Source organism: Salvelinus alpinus, chromosome 16, assembly GCF_045679555.1.
Source record: "Salvelinus alpinus chromosome 16, SLU_Salpinus.1, whole genome shotgun sequence".
NCBI lineage: Eukaryota > Metazoa > Chordata > Actinopteri > Salmoniformes > Salmonidae > Salvelinus > Salvelinus alpinus.
Genome location: NC_092101.1, coordinates 6,709,134 through 6,731,752, shown reverse-complemented (window position 1 = coordinate 6,731,752; position 22,619 = coordinate 6,709,134). Strand labels below are relative to the sequence as shown.

Sequence of the window (22,619 nt, the reverse complement as noted above, 5' to 3'; positions counted from 1 at the left end):
ACCTGATTCAATTAATCACCTGGCCAAAATATGCAAATACATGATAATGGCTGCTAATAGTAGCCAAGTTATTGTTACCGTTGTGTATTTATTCCATGTGTTATTATTTTTCTATTTCTCTTTCTTTGTTTCTGCATTGTTGAGAAGGGCCGTAAGTAAGCATTTCACTGTTTGTCTACACCTGTTGTTTACAAAGTTTATGACAAATACAATATTATTTTGATTTATAAATGAATGTCTTTGACACGCACGCACACACACACACACACACACACACACACACACACACACACACACACACACACACACACACACACACACACACACAGTTAGTTGCCCTACCCATTGACAGTCAAATAATAATGCCCATTACTCTAAAACAAATGAACTAATATGGACAATTTGACAGGTCATATTTACCATACCTTCTTCAAGTCTCTAACCATTGATGTATAGGGACTGAATTGTGCTCAAATTTTACACAATGCCAAACACAGTTAGGTCCACTCTATCAAATTGTATTCCCTGTCATCTAAAACAGCCCCTCTTCCTCTCATAGTAACTTAACTTTGACGTCACGTACAGAGGCGGATTTAGTGATGCCGTTGAAACGTTTGATTGGATTGCCTGGTAACAGCTATATGGCGCCCGTTAGGTTGATTCACGTTTATGAATTTCTTTTGTTGTGATAAAACGTTTAGCTAGCTGCCGGGAAATTTTCTTTAATCGTATTATCCACAAAGTTATATTTGTCTGTTTTTATAATTTGAGAGGATGAGTGGCGGAGTGTATGGAGGCGGTGAGTGTGATTTTTGCGGTCAAAATTAAATGAATGAACTCGCCACGTTGTGCCGTAGTTAGCTACCAGTAACTAGCTAACAGTAGTAGGAGACAACTACATACAACTAGCTTGCTAGCTAGCCTGTTAGCAGGTGATCTGCAGACTGGTGTTATCTTTAGCATATAGCTAGCTAGTTATCAATGACTGGCATAATCATTTATTTTCTCTCATGCACTTCTTACTTTGTGATTTACCGAACATGACTGCCAGCGTGCCTGCCAACAATGAGTGAAAGATGCTACTAGCTAACTCGCTAGCTGCAGATGAATTACGCGCTAGCTTGCTTGCTATTAGCTAGCTAGTTTTTTGTTGGCCACGGTATTAGGCTATCGGCAAGTTCGACCAAAACAAGTTTAGATTGCATGCAGTGACTTTTTAAAACGTTCTTTAGCTTTCTTAGTAGAAATGTAACTAACGTTAGTTGCCTAGTGTGGTCAATTAAGCTAGCCTCTAGTCTTGACGTAAGTAAACACATTGCTTACTGTTGTGTCATTTATTCACTTGTGCTTACTTTCTCTGTAGATGAGGTTGGAGCCCTGGTGTTTGACATAGGATCATACACAGTGAGAGCTGGCTATGCTGGAGAAGATTGTCCCAAGGTAAGTGTCCTAGTCTAGTGACCTGATTAACTATGCATCTTCCTCTACATATTCATTTTCTTTTAGAGGGTATATCAATGTCAAGAAATGAGGACTGTAACCCATGACAGTGAGCATGAATTAGGTTTAGGTAGTCAGTTCCTGTCGCACTTGCATTTTGGCAATTCCATGGTAACAAAGTGCTGAGACTTGAAGAACAGTCCATACCAAACTTTGAAACTGCACTGTTCTTCAAGTAAATGTTTATGTACCATTTGATGTGGAAATTGTTAAAAGCAGTCCTTGTGCATTGTTTTATGATTTAATATTGCAATAATTGTTTTTGTTTGAAAAATCTGAGTCTCAGAATCACTGTTGTTGTGGAATTGCCCATTTGCCCATCCCCATTAATAGAAATAACACCTCTGTCATCAGTAGACATGAAGGTGCCACTATCTAGGGGTCTATTCATTAGTGCACACAGTACCAAAACATCTGGCAACGGTAAACGATAATCAACAAAAAGTTGTTTCTTATTGGACACGTTTAGGTTAGTCCCTCCCTGTTTTGGCCGTTTGCTTCCGTTTGGTTCCCAGTGAATACACTATATTGGACTATAGGAGCCTAACATTACTTCTTAGTCCAAGGACCTTACATGTTATATTAAGAAGTCTGTTGACCAATTCAAGTAACATAATAAATAAATAAAAGTCCCCATCAAAATCAGTTTAAGCTAGAGATATGTTTTTTTGCATAGGCTGCGTCTCAATCCATCTGCCCGTGTCAGCCTTCTGCATCTGCGGGGGAAGGCGGCCAGGCTACAGCAGTGCTTGTCAGAACATGAAACATTCCGAAAATTGGTCTTCTCACAAAAATGTCTGTAGCGTCCAAACAGTCTACAGCCTAATATATGACCACTATATGGAAAGATGAGAATCTCACGAACACGATGGTGTTCTCCGTGTTGCTTTATGACCGCCACATGTGTAATGTAATAGAACTGAGAGTCATGACCAAGAGGCTAGGGCGAGGCTATAGTTGTTTCATTGTTGCTGATGCTGTTTGCCGTAACAAATTACATTGTTCTGCAAACTAGCAAAAAGGTGTTCCACCTTTAGTTGGAGAAAATACAGTCATGTTTCACTGACAGTATTCTGGACGGTAGTGATAGAAACAATGCATTAAAATGCCATTCTCTCAGACCTGCCCCAAGAATTTGCCTACTAAGACAACTGAGTGCTCCTGCTCCATTCCTCTGAGTTGGCCCATGTTATAATGTTGTGACCTGAATAAGGAGGTAGATTTGACACTTATGGAATGGACACTTATATACATTTCTTTCTGCACATAGGCTGACTTCCCCACAGTGATCGGCGTGACCCTGGACAGAGAGGATGGCAGCACCCCGATGGAGACAGACGGCGGGGACAAGGGCAAGCAGGGCACCAACTACTTCATCGACACCAACCAGCTGAGGGTGGCCCGCGAGAACATGGAGGTCATGTCACCGCTCAAAAATGGCATGAGTGAGTCTCTCTTCCCCGACGTGATCGTAGGCAATGTGGAAGTTGTATTGTATCTGATGAAATTAAAATCCTCATAAAGTTGGTGGAGCAAATGCTGCTGGTCCTGTGAAGTTGCCTCTAGATAGTATGGTAGTGGGAATGCCAGGCTCATTGATGGCTTCATCATCTATGACACTGCACAATGTTTTGGGAGAGGGTCCTTATCTGGACTGCTCTGTTTGTCTGTGGTCAGTGTTTTACTGACCTGAGAATCTTCCTGTGAGATTAACATAAACAACAGTATTTCCAGAGGCTTCCCCTGTGTATATGCTTTGCCACTATGTTGAAATGATCAGCATTCAACAGTGAAGAGGATGGTCTTTGTTAGAAAAGAGAAATGATGGTTGTTCATTGGTCAGACTGAGAGCCATCATGGTGTAGATGTTGGGTTTCTTTCTCATGAACTCTCCATGGTGCTGATTTGATGCCAGTAAATATAACAGGCTAGCCATCTCAAATGGAAAATAGGAAGTAAATGAAAACGAGGTGTTGTGGTTTTGTCCACCCCATTTTTAAATATTTTTATGAGATTGCCATTTAGGACATTGCTTACGTGGTCCTTCAAGCTGTCGTTATGGAGGTAATGATGACCTGACTGACGTTAATCTGAATTCAGTACAGGGGAGTTGGACTATTTAGAGAAGTGTGACAGCAATCTTAATTGACGCAGAGGAGCACTATGGCACCAGAGACCTCCTTAGAGTGCTGACCTGGATCATTATTCGCACACTTCGCTAAAATTAGCAAAGTTCATCAGTCTTTTTTTTTTTCTTCTCCAGTATCCGACCCAGCAACAGAGATGAAAGAGGTAGGCTAATAAAATTCAGTTGTGCGACGAGACGTATGCACTATGCATGCACACCTTAATTATTCAACAGTCCCGGGCCTTATTTGTAGCAGCAAATGACCTGTATGACTTGCCCAAAGAGATGCAGTGGCTTCAGAAAGTATTCACATCCCTTGACTTATTTCACATTTTGTTGTGTTACAGCCTGAATTTAAAATACCCCATAATGTCAAAGTGGAATTATGTTTTGACACGTTTTTTTATTCATGAAAAGCGGGAACATCTTGAGTCAATAAGTATTCAACCCCGTTGTTATGGCAAGCCTACATAAGTTCAGGAGTCAAAATGTACATTTATATTTTAAAAAGTCATAAGTTGCATAGACTCACTCGGTGTGCAATAATAGTGTTTAACATGATTTTTGAATGACTACCTCTTCTCTGTACCCACATATAATTATCTGTAAGGTCCCTCAGTCGAGCAGTGAATTTCAAACACCGATTCAACCACAAAGACCAGGGAGGTTTTCCAATGCGTCGCAAAGAAGGGCAGCTATTGGCCTTTTTCCCCCAAAAAAGGCAGATATTGAATATCCTTTTCAGCATGGTGAAGTCATTAATCACACTTTGGATGGTGTATCAATACACCCAGTCACTACAAAGATACAGGCATCCTTCCTAACTCAGTTGCCGGAGAAAAAGGTAAACCGCATTTTGGGATTTCTCCTTGAGGCCAATGGTGACTTTAAAACAGTTATGAGTTTAATGGCTGTGATAGGAGAAAACTGAGGATGAATCAACAACATTGTTGTTACTCCACAATACTAACCTAATTGACAGTTAAAGAAGGAAGCCTGTATAGAATAAAACATATTCCAAAACATTCATCCTCTTTGCAATAAGTCACTAAAGTAATACTGCGAAAAATGTGGCAAAGCAATTCACTTTTTGTCCTGAATACAAAGTGTTATGTTTGGGGCAAATCCAATACAACACATTACTAAGTACCACTCTCCATATTTTCAAGCACAATGGTGGCTGCATCATGTTATGGGTATGCTTGTAATCGTTAAGGACTGGGGAGTTTTTCAGGATAAAAACAAATGAATGTAATCCTAGAGGAAAATCTGGTTGTCTGCTTTCCACCAGACACTGGGAGATGAATTCAGCAGTACAATAACCTAAAACACAAGACCAAATATACACTGGAGTTGCTTACCAAGAAGAAAGTGAATGTTCCTGAGTGGCCGAGTTACCGTTTTGATTTAAATCTACTTGAAATTCTATGGCAAAGACCTGAAAATGGTTGTTTAGCAATGATCAATAACCAATTTGACAGAGCTTGAAAAATTTTGAAAAGAATAATGGGCAAATGTTGCACAATCCAGGTGTGGAAAGCTCTTAGTCTTACCCAGAAAAACTCACAGCCATAATCGCTGCCCAAGGTGTTTCTACAAAGTATTGAGTGTAAATGAAATATTTCTATATTTCATTTTCAATAAATGTGCTAATATTTGCTAAAAACATGTTTTCACTTTGTCATTATGGGGTATTGTGTGTAGATGGGTGAACAAAGTGACCCATGGTGGGGTTATGGTATGGGCAGGCATAAGCTACTGACAACGAACACGTTTTATCAATGGTAATTTGAATGCACAGAGATACGGTGATGAGATCCTGAGTACCATTGCCATGCTATTCATCCGCTGCCATCACCTCATGTTTCAGAATGATAATGCACTCCCCCATGTCGCAAGGATCTGTACACAATTCCTGGATGCTGAAAATGTCCCAGTTCTTCCATGGCCTGCATACTCACCAGACATGTCACCCATTGAGCATAATTGGGAATGCTCTGGATCGACGTGTACGACTTCGTGTTCCAGTTCCTGACAATATCAAGCAAACTTTGCATTATCAGCTATATGCAAAGGAGATGTGTCGCACTGCATGAAAATGGTGGTCACACCAGATACAGACTTGTTTTCTGACCCACGCCCCTACCTCTTCTTTTTTTTAAAGGTATCTGTGACCAAAACATGCATATCTGTATTCCCAGTTGTGGAATACATAGATTAGGGTTGAATACATTTCTTTCAGTTGACTGATTTCCTTATGTAACTCAGTAAAATCTTAAATTGTTGCATGTTGCGTTTTATATATTTGTTCTGTGTTCGTGATAGTAAACCCAGGAATTGGAACAAATTATTTCCCCATCGTTTCGTTCTGAACATATCCATTTTTTGTTGTTGTTCTGACCAGAAAAATAAAGTTCTGAACCGGTTCGTATCAAAAAAAGTATTGGTTTATATCGTTCATTTTTTATATAATTATAATTTTTGTTGTACTTTTAACCCTTTTTCTCCCCAATTTTGTGACATCCAAATGGTAGTTACAGTCTTGTCCCATTGCTGCAACTCCCCTACGGACTCGAGAGGCGAAGGTCGAGAGCCATGCGTCCTCCTAAACACGCCCTGTCACACTACTTCTTGACACACTGCTTGCTTAACCTGGAAGGCAGCTGCACCAATGTGTCAGAGGAAACACCGTCCAGCTGCCAACTGAAGTCAGCTTGTAGGTGCCCGGCCAGCCACAAGGATTCGCTAGAGCGGGATTGGACTAGGGAATCTCAGCTGGCCAAAACCTCCCCTAACCCGAACTACGCTAAACTAATTGTGCACCGCCTCATGGGTCTCCCAGTCACGGCCGGCTGTTACACAGCCTGGGGTCAAACCCGGGTCTGTAGTAACGCCTCAAGAACTACGATGCATTCCCTTAGACCGCTGCGCCTCTCGGGAGGTCCATATCGCTCCTCTGTTAGTTTTTGAAACTCAAATTAGTTTTTTTGTACATTTCGCTCGACATTAAATTACTTCAACAATCAGTGCAGATAGAGCAGGTAAGCTATTTAATCTTCATAGGAAAGCCGTGAAGAGCAAATTGTCTTTTGCCATAAAAGCATGGTTTAATCATAATGAAAAAACAAACGTACACACTGTGCACTGTGCTGCCAGTCACCATGGACAGACAAGTCTTTGAACTTCAGAAACTTGGCTTAATGTTGGACCAGAGCAAACGTTAGCTAGTTAGCTTGTGTGTGCAGAGCAGCACTAGAATTAAAAATACTTCTTACCTTTTTTGTAGTTAATTAATCCAATGTGAAACGTGATAACTTTAGTTGGGCTATCATTAAAAGTTGATCCATTCTTCTATAATTAAATAGCCTACGTCATCAGTAGGCTACTGTAACCTAGGCTTCGGAGGAAGAGGGGCAGGTACCCTACACCCACCGGCAAAGATTTCCAGCTGGCAGGCAGACACTGGAATATGTATCTGAGTGACCGGGTAAGGGTTTTGCATAGGCGTTTTGTTGCGATTTTTGTGGGACTGGGAAAAAAATGCCCGGAACATAATATATATATTTTTTTAACCAGGTCCCATGCTTTTAAAATAACAGTTCTGTTCCGGAACAGAACAGATCACTTTCGTTCTGATTCTGTTGCTTGAATAATTTAGTTATTTCCTGGTTTTCAGTTCTGTTCCCTGAACCAGTTCCAACGCCTGACTGAACCTGGCATCGTTGTCAAAATTCTGGTATCGTGACAACTTTAACTGTGCAAGTAACGCACTAATTAGCAAGGAATATCAACAAATGTGCACACGTGGCTACATGCTTTGATCTCAAAAGCGCACAACCGGGGATGATTGAAAGCCCGCTCCTGCCTGTCAATGCAATACAATCCTACTCGGTGTGCTCTGCAGAAATTGGGAAAACAGCAATACATTGCATCCATAGGACAATGATAAAATTTTGATTGGAGTAATTGTTTGATATTGCGATTTGTGTGATTAATTTTTCATGTCCATTCAGACAACTCAAGTCTATATTCTTATTGTCCGACTATTTTTTTTGTGTTAATGTCGTGCCCGGTCTATGAATTTTTTTTATTCAAGGAAAACTACCTTGGCCCACCCCGTTGTCTATAGATTTTCTTGTGGCAATTTTTCACTGGTTACCAATGACATCCTCTTACTCATTCATATGCGTTTTTTGTTTTCTTATCGGTGAAGTCGAGGACTGGGACAGCTTCCAGGCCATCCTAGACCACACCTACAAGATGCACTTCAAGTCCGAGCCCAGCATGCATCCTGTACTCATGTCAGAAGCCTCGGTGAGTAGGCCTCGCCTTCAGTTTGGAATGAGCCTCATGTCATTTTGTTCACACACACCCGTAATAGTGCATTGGTTTTGTCATAACCTCATTCAGTATGGAATGAGCCCCATGTAAGTTGAAATGACAGTGAACACCTGACTGCCACTCGTGCCATCAATGTCCAAAGTGGCTCACCTCTGATTTTGAATCACAACAAACCACTATGGAGTTGCTATACTGTGATATAGTCTTTTTTTCTGTGTTATTAAGTATATATGGTGTCCTGCTGGTTTAGGCACCAAATTAAGAAAACACTCTGAAACAGAAGGTACTATCTGTACTTGTTCAGTAAGAAACGCTAGTTCACGTTTTCAGTTGAAAAACGTTTTTGCTATGGTGTGCCCTAATGAACACTTCTTTCTCTCATCTCTGTGCAGTGGAACACACGAGCCAAGCGGGAGAAGCTAACCGAGCTGATGTTTGAGCATTACAACATTCCCGCCTTCTTCCTGTGTAAAACGGCAGTGCTCTCCTCGTATCCTTAAGCCATCCAGGCTTTGCAGAGTAGATTGACATGAAATGGGGATGTTGTTGGAAGGTTGAAGTGGTGGCTTGACGGTGTCGCTGTAATAAAACACTAGTCAAGTTCGATCCGTCTGCTGTTTGACAATGACCCCCAACATCTCCCGAACAGTTTTGTTTTTCAATTCCTTTTATTTAACCTTTTATTTATCCAGGTGTGTCTCATTGAGAACTTCTCTCTTCCGCGGTAGATTTGTATTTTGCCGTTAGCTATTGCTCATGTGACTTTGACACAAGGGTTTGGGCTGAAATACATTTTGATCTCTGTAGAAATGTGCCTTTTCCTTAACTCTGAGTGCCTGAGCTTTGCCAATGGACGATCCACAGGGTTGGTGTTAGACAGCGGCGCCACACACACAACAGCCATTCCAGTGCATGACGGTTACGTGCTTCAGCAAGGTAAATTGTACACTTCTCCGACCACCCTCTCTTCTATTTTGGTTTGTGGTTTTTATTTTTCATGGGCCTTGTCCACACATTTGTCTAATTTAAAGGAATGATAAACTCTTACCCTTATGAGTTAGTTGCAATAACAATCTTTTTGGACACACTTGACCAGAAATGTCATCCATCCACATTGAAGCCATTGTGTCTCATGATGTGGGTAGAAATGAATTAATATAGATACAGATTTGGTTTTGAATACTTCAAGTTTGTGGAAACCCCCAAAATCTATTAACTGGGTAACACTTCTGTCCCTCCCTGCAACAAATTGAACCCCCATAGAAAGTACGGTAGCAGTAAGATTAAGTATAGAAATGCAGGAAAGAGGTTTGACATTGTATCCACCTCCAAATCATCTCCTTACAGTAAAGATGCATCTTTTTTATTTTATTAGGTTATAGCAATCATCTTGGCGAAGTATCAAGGTCTAGGCTTTCTGCAGTGAGGGCATTTGAGTCGGAGCTGCATTGAAATACAAGACTGAGGAGAATGGCACAGGAGTCCAGGCTGGCATATTAATAGGGGATTGTGTTACCCAGAAATCAATGAAGCCTTTTTAGTTGATATAATATGAGGGAATGTTAATTTGGAAAAGGAGTATTAGGTTAGGGTCATTTAAAGGACAAACATGAGGACACGATGCCTCTGTTCACAATGGTGCAAAGTCATTCAGTATTCTTGGCCCGTGTGTATGTCATAGATGTTATAAGCCATCATAGCAGGTGTATACACTGAGTGTACAAAACACTAGGAACGCCTTCCTAATATTGAGTTGCCCCCCCCCCCCTTTGACCCCAGAACAGCCTCAATTCGTTGGGGAATGGACTCTACAAGATGTCGAAAGCATTCCACAGGGATGCTGGCCCATGTTGACTCCAGTGCTTCCCACAGTTGTGAAGTTCTCTGGGTGCCCTTTGGGTGGTGGACCATTCTTGATACACACAGGATAATGTTGAGCGTGAAAAACCAAGCAGAAACCATTGTCATTCTTGACACAAACCGGTGTGCCGGCACCTACCATCATACCCCGTTCAAAGGCACTTCAATCTTTTGTCTTGCCCATTCGCCCTCTGAATGGCACACACACACTATCCATGTCTCAAGGCTTAAAAATCCTTACATTCACTTAAAACAGTGTAGATTAAGAGGTGACCTCCAATAAAGGATCACAGTTTTCACCTGGCCAGTCTGTCATGGATAGAGCAGGTGTTCATAATGTTTTGTGCACTGAGTGTATGTTCCAATGATGGGAAAATAAAATGAGAGATGATACACCATTTATTTTGTCTAAATATGTGTTTTGGACATGGCGACAAATGAAAAATGATGCTGTCTTCAATATCTTTTCCCCAAAACAATCAGTGACACCTTTTTGATATTTTGTTTCAGGCATTGTCAAGTCTCCCCTTGCTGGGGATTTTATGAGCATGCAATGTAGAGAGCTATTTCAAGAGTTAAATGTTGAAATAGTCCCTCCTTACATGATTGCCTCAAAGGTGAGACCTGCTAAAGTAAGTCAAAACTACTCATTTCAGAGATTCCACATCTCGCTTTTTGGTGCTATTCCTCAAGTTACGGTGGTGGGGTGGTGTAAGTACTTAGATATTTAAAAATATCTTTACATATTCATGCTATCTCATGGATTTCCCTTCATCCACTCAATGTTTCATTAGTCACTTGGGCCTGTTTGGGAATCTGCATGTAATATTAAGGCTGTCTGTAATTTAATGATTGACCATTAACAATTAATACAAGTGATGCTCTAACTCAGGTCTTTGGTTCCCATACACTGCATGCATGAGCATCAAATTGACATGGGCCATAAAATTGGTATAGACAAAATTAGTTTGATCAACTCCATACCAAAATCCCTACATTGGTCTCGTTAATTGAAATTCCCTTGTCATTCTCTGTTGTCTTGTACTTGCATTAGCATGAATTTTAAATGAGTATGTCACACAGCATGCTTGAAAAAGTCATAATCTACAAAACCTAAAGCAATATCCATAATTTAATAAGCACTAGGGGAAAGAAACATGATAGGAACCAGACTTCACAGGAATTCCATTCATCCTTCATATTTTGATTTCTCATACCACAAAATGTGACATTCTTCATTGTCCTGTGATTGTCTTCACCTGTCACACTCTGAGATGTGATTACTCTGAATTTATCAGGAATTCCTCATATTCTTGACATCAAGACTTGGTAGCCTTTTATCCCTGGCTCTATATTATTACACTCTCTTACGCCTGGTCCCAGATCTGTTTGTGCTGTCTCGCCCAACTCCTATGGTCATTTCCATAAACAGCACAAACAGATCTGGGAGCAGGGTACTCCTCTTCCATTAAGATGGCACACTGCTAATCTTAGTGTTTCCTCATTGTAGGATGCAGTACGTGAAGGAGCCCCAGCAAGCTGGAAGAAGAAGGAGAAACTACCTCAAGTCACCCGTTCCTGGCACAACTACATGTGTAATGTAAGTAGTTATGTGTGCTATCATAAACAGAAAGTCATAAACAGTCCTATGTAGGCGGTCAGTGATGCGTCACCAAATCATATGGATCATAGACGTGAAATAAACCTGTCTTCATCATTTACATTTTCTTAGTGAATTTTCATTACTGCTACAGGGCTCGGAGTTAACACTTGTCCTCTTGTTGGACAAGAAGAATATAGATGATATAGATATCACAATAGGCCTATCAAACAATTACTCCGATCAGAATTGGAATAATATTCAAATCAAATGTTCATGTACATAAACAAAAAAGCCTAGCTTTAGCTTAGCTAAAGTGTAGGGGATTTATTAATACAGTGCTTTCTGAAAATATTCTCATCCCTTGACTTTTTCCAAAATGTTTTGTTACAATGTAGGATTAAAATGGATTTTAAAGGCAAAAAAATTAAATACCAATGAGAAAAAGCTTACATAAGTATTCAACTCCCTGAGTCAATACGTGTTAAAATCACCTTTGGCAATGATTACAGCTGTGAGTCTTTCTGGGTAAGTCTCAAAGAGCTTTGAACACCTGGATTGTACAATATTTGCACATTATTCTTAAAAAAAAAAAAAATCAAGCTCTGTCATGTTGGTTGTTGATCATTGCTAGACAGCCATTTTCAATTCTTGCCATAGATTTTCAAGCTGATTTAGGTCAAAACTGTAACTAGGCCACTCAGGAACACTCAATGTTGTTTTGGTAAGCAACCCCAGTGTATATTTGGCCCGGTGATTTAGTTTATTGTCCTGCTGAAAGGTTCATTCATCTCCCAGTGTCTGGTGGAAAGCAGACTGAACCATATTTTCCTTTAGGATTTTGCCTGTGCTTAGCGCCATTCTGCCCTTTTTTTTTATCACGAATGACTCCCCAGTCCTTAACAATTTACAAGCATATCCATAACATGATGCAGCCACCACTCTGCTTAAAAATATAGAGTGGTACTCAGTAATGTGTTGTATTGGATTTGCCCCAAACATAATGCTTTTAATTCAGGACATAAGTTAATTTCTTTGCCAAATTTTTTGCAGTTTTACTTTAGTGCCTTATAGCAAACAGGATACATGTTTTGGAATATGTTGTATTCTTTACAGGCTAGTATTGTGGAGTAACTAGGGTTGGAAACTTTCTGGTAAATTTTTGCTTAAATTCATCAAAAAAGTTAGCTTATGACAGTGAACCTTTTTTTGTGGGAAGCACATTAGGCAATTCTAGGTCTTGTGGCATATTTTGGTTAAACTCCCCAGTTCAATGGAATTGCAACCCTCTGCATGCACAGTGCTTTCTTCCATCACATGTACAGCTGATTCTCAAGATCTTGCACACTAATGAGATGCTATTGAGCCCACACTACTACAATGTCTGAGCCAAGGACTACATGCTTTCTGGTAAGTTTTGATTACAATACTGGGTGGGGTGAATATATTTTATGACATGCATGATTTTTTATTAACTAGTAAATAGTAGCCTACAGCAAAGTGTGTTTAAATCATTTCTAAATTGTCAACAATTTCCGTTAGTTAGTTTTTGCTACCATGTGGGTTTTAGCTTGCCTGAGCCTGCTAACTGAGGGGTGTTAATTCACCTGTTTCCATACGTTTCATTTTAAAACATTTATCTTACAAAGGAGCTGTTTAATCTAACTGCTTAACTATTTATCTGTACATGGAATTGTATTTGGGTTTTTTTACTAATTTTTTTCTAATCTTTTTAGGAAAATGCCACGGTCACTATCTGATGTGTGGAGACATTTCACTGCAGCTAATGTAGAAGGAAATGCTGTGTACATTTGCAAATACTGTGCCAAATCATATGTGAAGAATGCAACAAAGATGCAGAATCATCTGGCTAAGTGCATAAAGTTCCTCTGACAAAAGTTCCTCTACTTCTATTTGGGGTGAAAATAATGAATCAGACACCTTATCGATAGCAACAGCTCATGGTCCTCCTGGAATCAGAAGTTTTTCTGACTCAATGGAGGAACGTAGTCAGAGAAATGCTGATGAATGTCTTGCTCGAGCTGTGTATGCAACTGGTTCACCTCTGCTCACAGGCAATGTGTATTGGACGAGATTCCTGAATGTTCTTCGCCCAGCATACACCCCTCCAACCAGACATGCTTTATCTACTAATTTGCTGGATGCAGAGTTCAACAGAGTTCAAGTGAAGGTCAAGCAAATCATAGAGAAAGCAGACTGTATTTCAATCATCTCTGATGGGTGGTCAAATATTCGTGGGCAAGGAAGAATTAACTACATCATCTCCACCCCTCAACCAGTATTCTACAAAAGCACAAACACAAGGGACAACAGACACACCGGTCTCTACATTGCAGATGAGCTGAAGACAGTCATCAATGACCTTGGACCACAGAAGGTATTTGCACTGGTGACAGACAATGCTGCGAACATGAAGGCTGCTTGGTCTAAAGTGGAGGAGTCCTACCCTCACATCACACCCATTGGCTGTGCTGCTCATGCATTGAATCTGCTCCTCAAGGACATCATGGCACTGAAAACAATGGATACAATCTACAAGAGAGCCAAGGAAATGGTTAGATATGTGAAGGGTCATCAAGTTATAGCAGCAATCTACCTCACCAAGCAAAGTGAGAAGAATAAGAGCACCACATTGAAGCTGCGCAGCAACACCTGTTGGGTGGTGTTGTCGTCATGTCTGCTGGAGGGGAAGGAATCTCTCCAAGAAATGTCCATATCACAGTCTGCTGATATGGACAGCCCCATCAAGAGGTTCCTCCTGGATGATGTATTTTGGGAGAGAGTGGTAAGCAGCCTGAAACCAAAGCAGTAGCGATTGCACGGATTGAAGGAGACAATGCTATTCTGTCTGATGTTCAGACTATGCTTGCAGATGTAAAGAGAATAAATCTGTACTGCCCTGCCCACTTCAGTGTTGCTCCAAGCAGAGGAAACCGCAGTTCTGAAATGCATTAAAAAGCGTGAAGACTTCTGCCTGAAGCCCATACACGCCGCAGCGTACATGTTGGACCCCAAGTATGCTGGCAAGAGCATCCTGTCTGGTGCAGAGATCAACAAGGCCTATGGTGTCATCACTACCGTGTCTCGCCACCTTGGCTTGGATGAGGGCAAGTTTCTTGGCAGTCTGGCGAAGTACACTTCCAAGCAAGGGCTTTGCGATGGAGATGCAATATGGCAGTCGTGCCAACATATCTCATCAGCCACCTGGTGGAAGGGACTTTTTGCATCTGAGGCTCTTTCTCCTGTTGCTTCCATCAACCTCCAAATCCAACAAACATCAGCCTCCTCAGAGCGCAACTGGTCCTTGTTTGGGAACACACACAACAAAGCACGCAACAGGCTGACCAATACAAGGGTTGAAAAATTGGTGGCCATTCGGGCAAATTTGAGGCTTTTTGAGCCTGACAACGAGCCATCCTCAACAAGGTTGGAAAGTGACAGTGAAGATGAGGCCTCAGAGTCTGATGTTCAAGAGGTGGACATTGAGGAGGTCCAGGGAGAAGACATGGAAGCCTGAGAGGAAGACAACCAAAGCTTTAGTTTCTAGACTATAATTTTATAGATGTGTGTTGAAAATGTTTTTGGGAGATGCGATGGATAATTGGGGATCATTCAATATTCCCTTTCTTTTGTCCCATGTGAAGAGTCAACTCATTTAATTGAACAATTCGCAACGATCTTTTTTTTCTATTGGAAGGATTTAATAATTTGCAATTATGTCTACTTATGATAAGGTAAAAGGTTTATGTTTCTGTCTCCTTATGATATGGTAAATATATCCAATGCAAAAAGCATCTACATTTAAATGGTATTCATATTAATTTGTATACGTTTCTGTTAATTCCCATATTCCCGTTAATTCCCACAGAAAGTTTCCACCTCTGAATATTCCCCAAAATGTGCAACCTTAGGAGTAACTACAATGTTGTTCATCCATCCTCAGTTTTATCCTATCACAGCCATTAAACTATAACTGTTTTAAAGTCACCATTGGCCTCATGGTGAATTACCTGAGTGGTTTCCTTCTTTTCCGGCAACTAAGTTAGGAAGGACACCTGTATCTTTGTAGTGACTGGTTGTTTTGATACACCATCCAGTGTAATTAATGACTTCACCATGCTCAGAGGGATATTCAGTGTCTGTTTTAAAATATATATATATATATGCACTACCGTTCAAAAGTTTTGTCACAAACTGAAGATCTCGTACAACGCTGTGTACTACTCCCTTCACAGAACAGTGCAAACTGGCTCTAACCAGAATAGAAAGAGGAGTGGGAGCCCCCGGTGCACAACTGAGCAAGAGGACAAGTACATTAGTGTCTAGTTTGAGAAACAGACGTCTCACAAGTCCTCAACTGGCAGCTTCATTAAATAGTACCCGCAAAAACCCTGTCTCAATGTCAACAGTGAAGAGGCGACTCCGGCAACTCTGCCTAGAAGGCCAGCATCCCGGAGTCGCCTGTACGAGATCTTCAGTTTCTTGGCAATTTCTCACATGGAATAGCCTTCATGTCTCAGAACAAGAATAGACTGATGAGTTTCTGTTTCTGGCCATTTTGAGCCTGTAATCAAACCCACAAATGCTGATGCTCCAGATACTCTAGTTAACTAGTCTAAAGAAGGCCAGTTTTATTGCTTCTTTAATCAGAACAACAGTTTTCAGCTGTGCTAATATAACAGCAAAAGGGTTTTCTAATGATCAATTAGACTTTTAAAATGATAGACTTGGATTAGCTAACACAACGTGCCATTGGAACACAGGAGTGATGGTTGCTCATAATGGACCTCTACACCTATGTAGATATTCCATAAAAAATCTGCCGTTCCCAGCTACAATAGTCATTTACAACATTAACAATGTCTACACTGTGTTTCTGATCAATTTGATGTTATTTTAATCGACAAAAAATGTGCTTTCTTTTCAAAAACGAGGATATTTCTAAGTGACCCCAAACTTTTGAACGGTAGTGTAAATATTTTTCTATTCCCCATCTACCAATAGGTGCCCTTTGCAAGGCATTACAACACCTCCCTGGTCTTTGTGGTTGAATCTGTGTTTGAAATGCACTGCTCTACTAAGGGACTCTACAGATAATTGTATGTGTGGGTTACAGAGATGAGGTAGTCATTCAAAAATCATGTTTAACACTATTGCACAGAGTACATCCTTGCCACTTATTATCTGACTTCTTAAGCAAATTTTTTACTATTTTACTACTGAACTTATTTAGGCTTGTCATAAGAGGTTGAATAGTTATTGACTCAAGACATTTCAGCTTTTCATTTTGTATTAATTTAAAAAAGTAAATAATCTAAAACATTATGTCAAAGTGGAATTATGTTATTGTGTTTAGGTCAGTGACATATAATCTCAATGTAATCCTTTTTAAATTCAGGAATTAACACAACAAAATGTGGAATAAGTCAAGGGGTGTAAAATACTTTCTGAAGGCACTGTAAGTGCATATGGCCTACAGCCTCATGTCTAAACCGATGCTGACATGAGCGAGGCGCCAGAAAATGTAGCCAAACTTTAATGAGACTTTATAATGACATAAATATAAGCTAAATGCCAGTCATATTTGACAAATATAATGAAGGATAATTAACATTAACGTCTAAAGGCTTGTTTCTGTCGACATACTTGAGGCACGGTTCATTCAGATAAAATAGTGCCTGTTGCACATCATCCACCTTGAATCTGAGCGTAGGTGGTCAGCATTTGGAAACTATTTAACCATAAATGTAATTGTTTAAAACCGGAACGTTTTATGTCATTTTATGAAGCATGTCTTACCTTGTTTTAAAGTAGCCTAGCCTAACCAAAATACGACCATGAAAATGTTGAGAATTATTTAAAATACTTTGTCATTGAAACCATAATTTTTCTTATGTTCTATTAATTTTCAAATCAACTTTATTTTATTGTGCAGCAGTCAAAGGCATAATCCTAGTCATATTACCCATGCTCTTTGATGCATCTTTAGATCGGCCCTCTTAATTTATAAAGGATATTTTTGGGGGGTGGGATAAGTGACGAGCTTTTAGACAAGTAAAAAAATCTGTCCTACAAGTGGCTAAAAAAGTTAATGTCAAGCCCTGCTGCTTGAATATTTTATGTTTTTCGCCCTACCTCCAGACTGTGATCCAGGATTTCCAGGCCTCCGTGCTGCAGGTTTCAGACTCGCCGTACGATGAACAGTGAGTCCACCATAATCTACTCCATTCAAACATTTCACAATAACCACCACAGAATAGTTCTGTCCCTTAAAGGGTTAATTCTCATTCTTTTGAAATGTAATCATCTCTCCCGCAGAGTTGCAGCCCAGATGCCCACAGTTCACTACGAGCTGCCCAATGGATACAACTGTGACTTTGGGGCAGAGAGGCTGAAGATTCCAGAGGGCCTTTTCGACCCTTCCAATGCCAAGGTAAGAATCACAGATTGCCAAAAAGCATTAATCATTCTATGTGACCGGACCTGTCGGAAATGTGGTGTTCAGAATGGTCAATGTTCTAACCGTCTGTTCCGGTTCTCCTCCACAGGGTCTGTCTGGCAACACCATGTTGGGAGTCGGCCACGTGGTGACCACCAGTGTGGGAATGTGTGACATTGATATTCGGCCGGTAAGTGCCCACATTCAAGACCTATGTATTTTGTGAGTGATACTTGGTATGTTTATGTTATTCAGAATGACATGTTAAAGCCAGGTTGAGGCCAGTTGACCTTTTTCCCCACTTGAATAAAGAGGTTCTACAGAACTGACTTTTGACCTTTGTCCCAGGGTCTTTATGGTAGTGTGGTGGTCACCGGCGGTAACACACTCATCTCTGGCTTCACGGACCGACTCACCAGAGAACTCTCTCAGAAGACCCCCCCTGTGAGTGCTACACTAAACTATTTCTCAATGGCTTACTTCATCCATTTGTGGTACTCTTAAGGTTAGTAATCATGGTGCCTGTCTTCTCTCCTCTGTTCAGAGCATGAGGCTGAAGTTGATAGCCAACAACACAACGGTGGAGCGCAGGTTCAGTGCTTGGATAGGAGGCTCCATCCTGGCATCACTAGTGAGTTCACTTCCATATACTTTTACTGTATTGCAACACTTCTGGTCACTTGCTCACTATGATTTGTGTGTTTGCCTGATTTTTTTGATTTTTTATTATAACATGATATTACTTTGGCCTAATAAGTGTCATGTTTTCTTTTACCCTAGGGAACTTTCCAGCAAATGTGGATCTCGAAACAAGAGTACGAGGAGGGCGGTAAGCAGTGTGTGGACAGAAAGTGCCCTTGATTGACCGCCAACAACGTTCTGCTGCCTCCAGAACTCCCAACAACGTGTCTAGTTTAACATTTTATTGTGGACTCAGGAACACCCAAGGACGGTTGCTGTTTTTGACGATTAAAAAAAAAAGTCTGTCTTTTTTATAATTTTATGTAGAAAACATTGACTACAACAAACCGTGCCACATTGCTATGAAGAGGGAGGGGGAGGCTAAGTTCCTTTTTGATTCCACATAATTTTCAGTATATTTAACGACTTGATATTTTGATATCAGTCCTCTTGACAGGTAAGAAACACTTGGGCAGTGTTAGTGGATATGCATTATCTAATGTGGTGTCAAGTGAATGTCATTTGTCTTTAAGCCTTTCCATTTTGAGTTATTGAATACGCTTCTCTAATGATGCCATTGATTCGCTGTCGTTGAGTTGCTGGACAAGACAATTATTCACTGCAAATGAAATTTGTATTTCATTTCACTCATGTTGATATTTGATTGGCTATTTGCTGTCTTGAAAATAAAAGGAATATTTGTTAAGTGATATTCTTGAATTCTGTTTTAACACTTGCAACTAATTTGACACACTCGTGTACATTCACTTTATTTACATTTTTCAGCAGAACAGATGCATCATTTGACAAATTCTCATCTGCTTAAAGTATTTCACAGGTTGTGGTTAGTCACCACACAATCCCTGACTAAAATGCAAATGAATGGGAACAAATACATGCGATGTCATTTAATGAGGAAAATCATTTGATTTAAAGCCTCTCCCTCTGGAGCCAATGAGCTGAGAATGTTTAATTGACTCTGCAAAGAAAGAGATTCTAGTATGGGTGATGTGCAGCAGTTCAGAGGAGAGTACAACGTTTTTCCGAATGAACTGGTTAAAGGATAATATCTTAGTCTTGACTGAGCAGCAGCCTAAGCAACAGTAGGACTTACCTGTAAAGTACACATTCACGGAAGTTCAGAGACTCTCTATGGACCCTTGAGGACAGAGGTCTTTGTCAACTTCCTTGAAACCCTGGTTGGTGGGAAAAGGCACATAGCCTGGCAGTGTGGTGCCAGGACAACAATCCCTCAATGTTAGAGCGTGAACTACAGGGAACGGGGAGTGAGCACATCGACTGGGCTGTCACTAAGAACTTAACATGGTCCACACATACTCGTACAGTCGTGAAGAGGGCTCGACAGTACCTCTTCCCCCTCTGGAGGCTGAAAAGATTTGGCATGAGCCCTCAGATCCTCAAAGTTATACAGCTGCACCATTGACATCATCTTGAATGGCTGCAACACTGCTTGGTATGGCAACTGCACTGCCCTCGACCGCAAAGCCCTACAGAGGTTGGTGCGGACGGTCCAGTACATCCCAAATAATGGCCTGCCTAGCCGGATGTGGAGGTCCTGGGCTGGCGTGGTTACATGTTGTCTGCGGTTGTGAGGCCGGTTGGGTGTACTGCCAAATTCTCTAAAACTACTTTAGACGCGGCTTATAGTAGCGCTCCCTCAAAACTTGAGACATCTGTTGTGGCATTGTGTTGTGAGACAAAACTGTACATTATAGAATGGCCTTTTATTGCCCCCAGCACAAGGTGCACCTGTTACACCCCTGAAAAAGGGGAGAAAGAATCACGATAGTGATACGGAATGTTTACTCATTGAACGTTTAGTGCAATCATTTTACATAAATAACACATTTTACAGAACAACAGATCTACAGGAACGATAGGTTTGTAGGGTACAAGGCTTATTCAAATCATAACAGTATACACTGTACATCACTGAAACAAATACTATTTTCAATATAACTGTCAAGCACAAAGCTTTAACTCAGTAAACCATAACTCAATTTATCAACAGGCAATAAAGTGTTTGAAAAACCATTACACAAATAACGCCGCAAAATATCTTATTAACGCACATTCACAATCGACATAAAATGGCAGCTACGTAGCAGTACCTAGCAGTACAAAGCTAGCTGCAACCGAGCACGGCTCATATTACTCTGCAAACTTAACTAACTTCCTCAATATGTTACTAAAACAAACCTTAAACACTCTTGACATGTTAGCAAGTTATTACATTTAAATTACTCTTTTTAATCATCAATAACGTACCTGAAAAAGGGGAGAAAGAATCATGATAGTGATACGGAATGTTTACTCATTGAACGTTTAGTGCAATGAGAAAAAGACCGCGAATTCTCCGTGAACTTGAGTGGAGACCAGAGCAATCGATCTCAGGCTCATAGATTAAGAGCATTTAGTAGATCACAGATTAACACTTTTATCCACGACAACATAAAGGAATCAACATAACGTTTACACATTCCTCTCACAATTCGTACCCTTTGTATGCTTGACGGATTTTAACAGAATTATATAAATGTTATCAATCTATCAACTAATACTGAATGCATGATCTTCTTAACCTTAGATGTTTTAAGATCCTCACATACTATGAATTTACTAATACTTTTTAATGTATAACAGGCTATTAGTATTTCCTTTAACCTGTCACACACCTGTGTAATGAGCTAACGGTTTAATCAGCGGTGTCATCAGGCGGTGTCAGAGGAAGGCCTGAACATTTTTTAAAGACTTCAGCCACCCAAGCCATAGACTGTTTTCTCTACTACCGTCGGCAAGCAATACCGGAGCATTGGGTCTCGGACCAACAGGGTCGGAGACAGTTTCTATCCCCAAGCCATAAGATGGCTAAATAGTTCATCAACTGGTTACCCGGACTATCTGTATTGACACTATTTTGCACTGACTATGCACACTCAAAAGACTCTACCCACACACTGACATTCACACAAACCCACACACACGTACATACACCACAGTATATGCACACACATACACGTATACTGACGCCACACACACACACACGTTCACACCCGTCATATACGCTGCTGCTGTGTTCCTTTCCCCATTTCAGCCTTGAAAGTATGGAGTCAGAAGCACTTTTGGCTGCTCCCAATGTTAAGACCTTTTCAGATAAGATCTTATCCTATCTGAAAATGTGGATGGTCCTAGTGGAAATTCATCTTCTCAATTTTCTAACTGTGGATTGGAGGTCGTCAGGTTGAGAAGCAACCGGTCCATCTTCCTGTGTGTTTTCCACCATCTTGTTCTCTCCCACCCCAGCAGCTTGCCTTTGTCCAAAAAAGGTGCGGGAAGTAAGTCCTCTGTGTGAGACAAGTCCTCAAATGATCGTGTTTCTTACAATTGGGCAGTCACTCTGAGCAGGTAACTCAGTGGGGATGGGAGTACCAGGTAAGGCAAAGTCCCATTCTGACTGTCTTGATTTTGAAAGTAGGTGTTGGAGAGATGGAGGAGCCTCAAGAAGAGGGCATTAGTTTATTTTGGCTGTCAGCACTCCTACAACGGACCATGTCAATATCCTTCAGCATGGATCCCAAGGGATTAGTGGTTGCTCAAATCTTTTCGGAGGACTTGATCTTAGGTAATAATTCATGCGGAATCTCCAGTTATCTTTTGCATAAGGTATAACACTGCTCCGGTTGACCCAAAGATGGCCGAGACTAGCTCTTTGTGATGCAGAACTGCTTTATAAAGATTTGTGTGTGCATATATTTTCTGAGGAACTCCTTCATCTTACATTGCGGACTGTGATAGATGTTACAAGCAACAGACCAGATCCTTTTCTCAGAAATCTGTCCAGTGGTGAGCTGGAAGGTGCCAGATGCCATGTCAGATGATTGGATGGTCTGAGTGAACTCCTGCAGGTCTTTCACCATGGTTTGTATAATATCAGTAGAGGTGGTGGATGTACAGTAGATAAACTGGAGTATTATTATTTTTTTACCTTTATTTATACAGGTTTTTTCTCATTGAGATATCTCTTTTTC

The 22,619-nt window shown here is 40.6% G+C and overlaps 1 protein-coding gene across 2 annotated transcripts; it reads left to right on the top strand.

Annotated features, from left to right (window-relative positions):
• The first annotated feature begins 550 nt into the window (after window positions 1-550).
• Window positions 551-19,282, top strand: LOC139540698 (actin-like protein 6A). Of its 2 annotated transcripts, none has more exons than XM_071344567.1 (14): window positions 551-799; window positions 1,364-1,440; window positions 2,771-2,945; window positions 7,842-7,942; window positions 8,362-8,459; window positions 8,811-8,905; window positions 10,340-10,461; window positions 11,340-11,429; window positions 17,592-17,653; window positions 17,769-17,883; window positions 17,999-18,079; window positions 18,238-18,333; window positions 18,434-18,520; window positions 18,670-19,282. In XM_071344567.1, exons 1-14 carry the CDS (start codon window positions 775-777, stop codon window positions 18,748-18,750), a joined length of 1,305 nt encoding a protein of 434 aa, XP_071200668.1. In that variant the 5' UTR covers window positions 551-774; the 3' UTR covers window positions 18,751-19,282. The 2 variants fall into 2 exon arrangements, with proteins under 2 accessions (XP_071200668.1, XP_071200669.1); XM_071344568.1 differs by having other exon boundaries at window positions 614-799; window positions 10,340-10,446.
• Window positions 19,283-22,619: the final 3,337 nt, after the last annotated feature.

Bases quoted from the DNA above. Each gene is read 5' to 3' on its own strand.
- LOC139540698 (XM_071344567.1), top strand. From the start codon at position 775: ATGAGTGGCGGAGTGTATGGAGGCG. The intron at 10,462-11,339 runs GTAAGTCAAAAC...TCCTCATTGTAG, and splicing joins CAAAGGTGAGACCTGCTAAA to GATGCAGTACGTGAAGGAGC. The intron at 17,884-17,998 runs GTAAGAATCACA...TCTCCTCCACAG, and splicing joins TCGACCCTTCCAATGCCAAG to GGTCTGTCTGGCAACACCAT.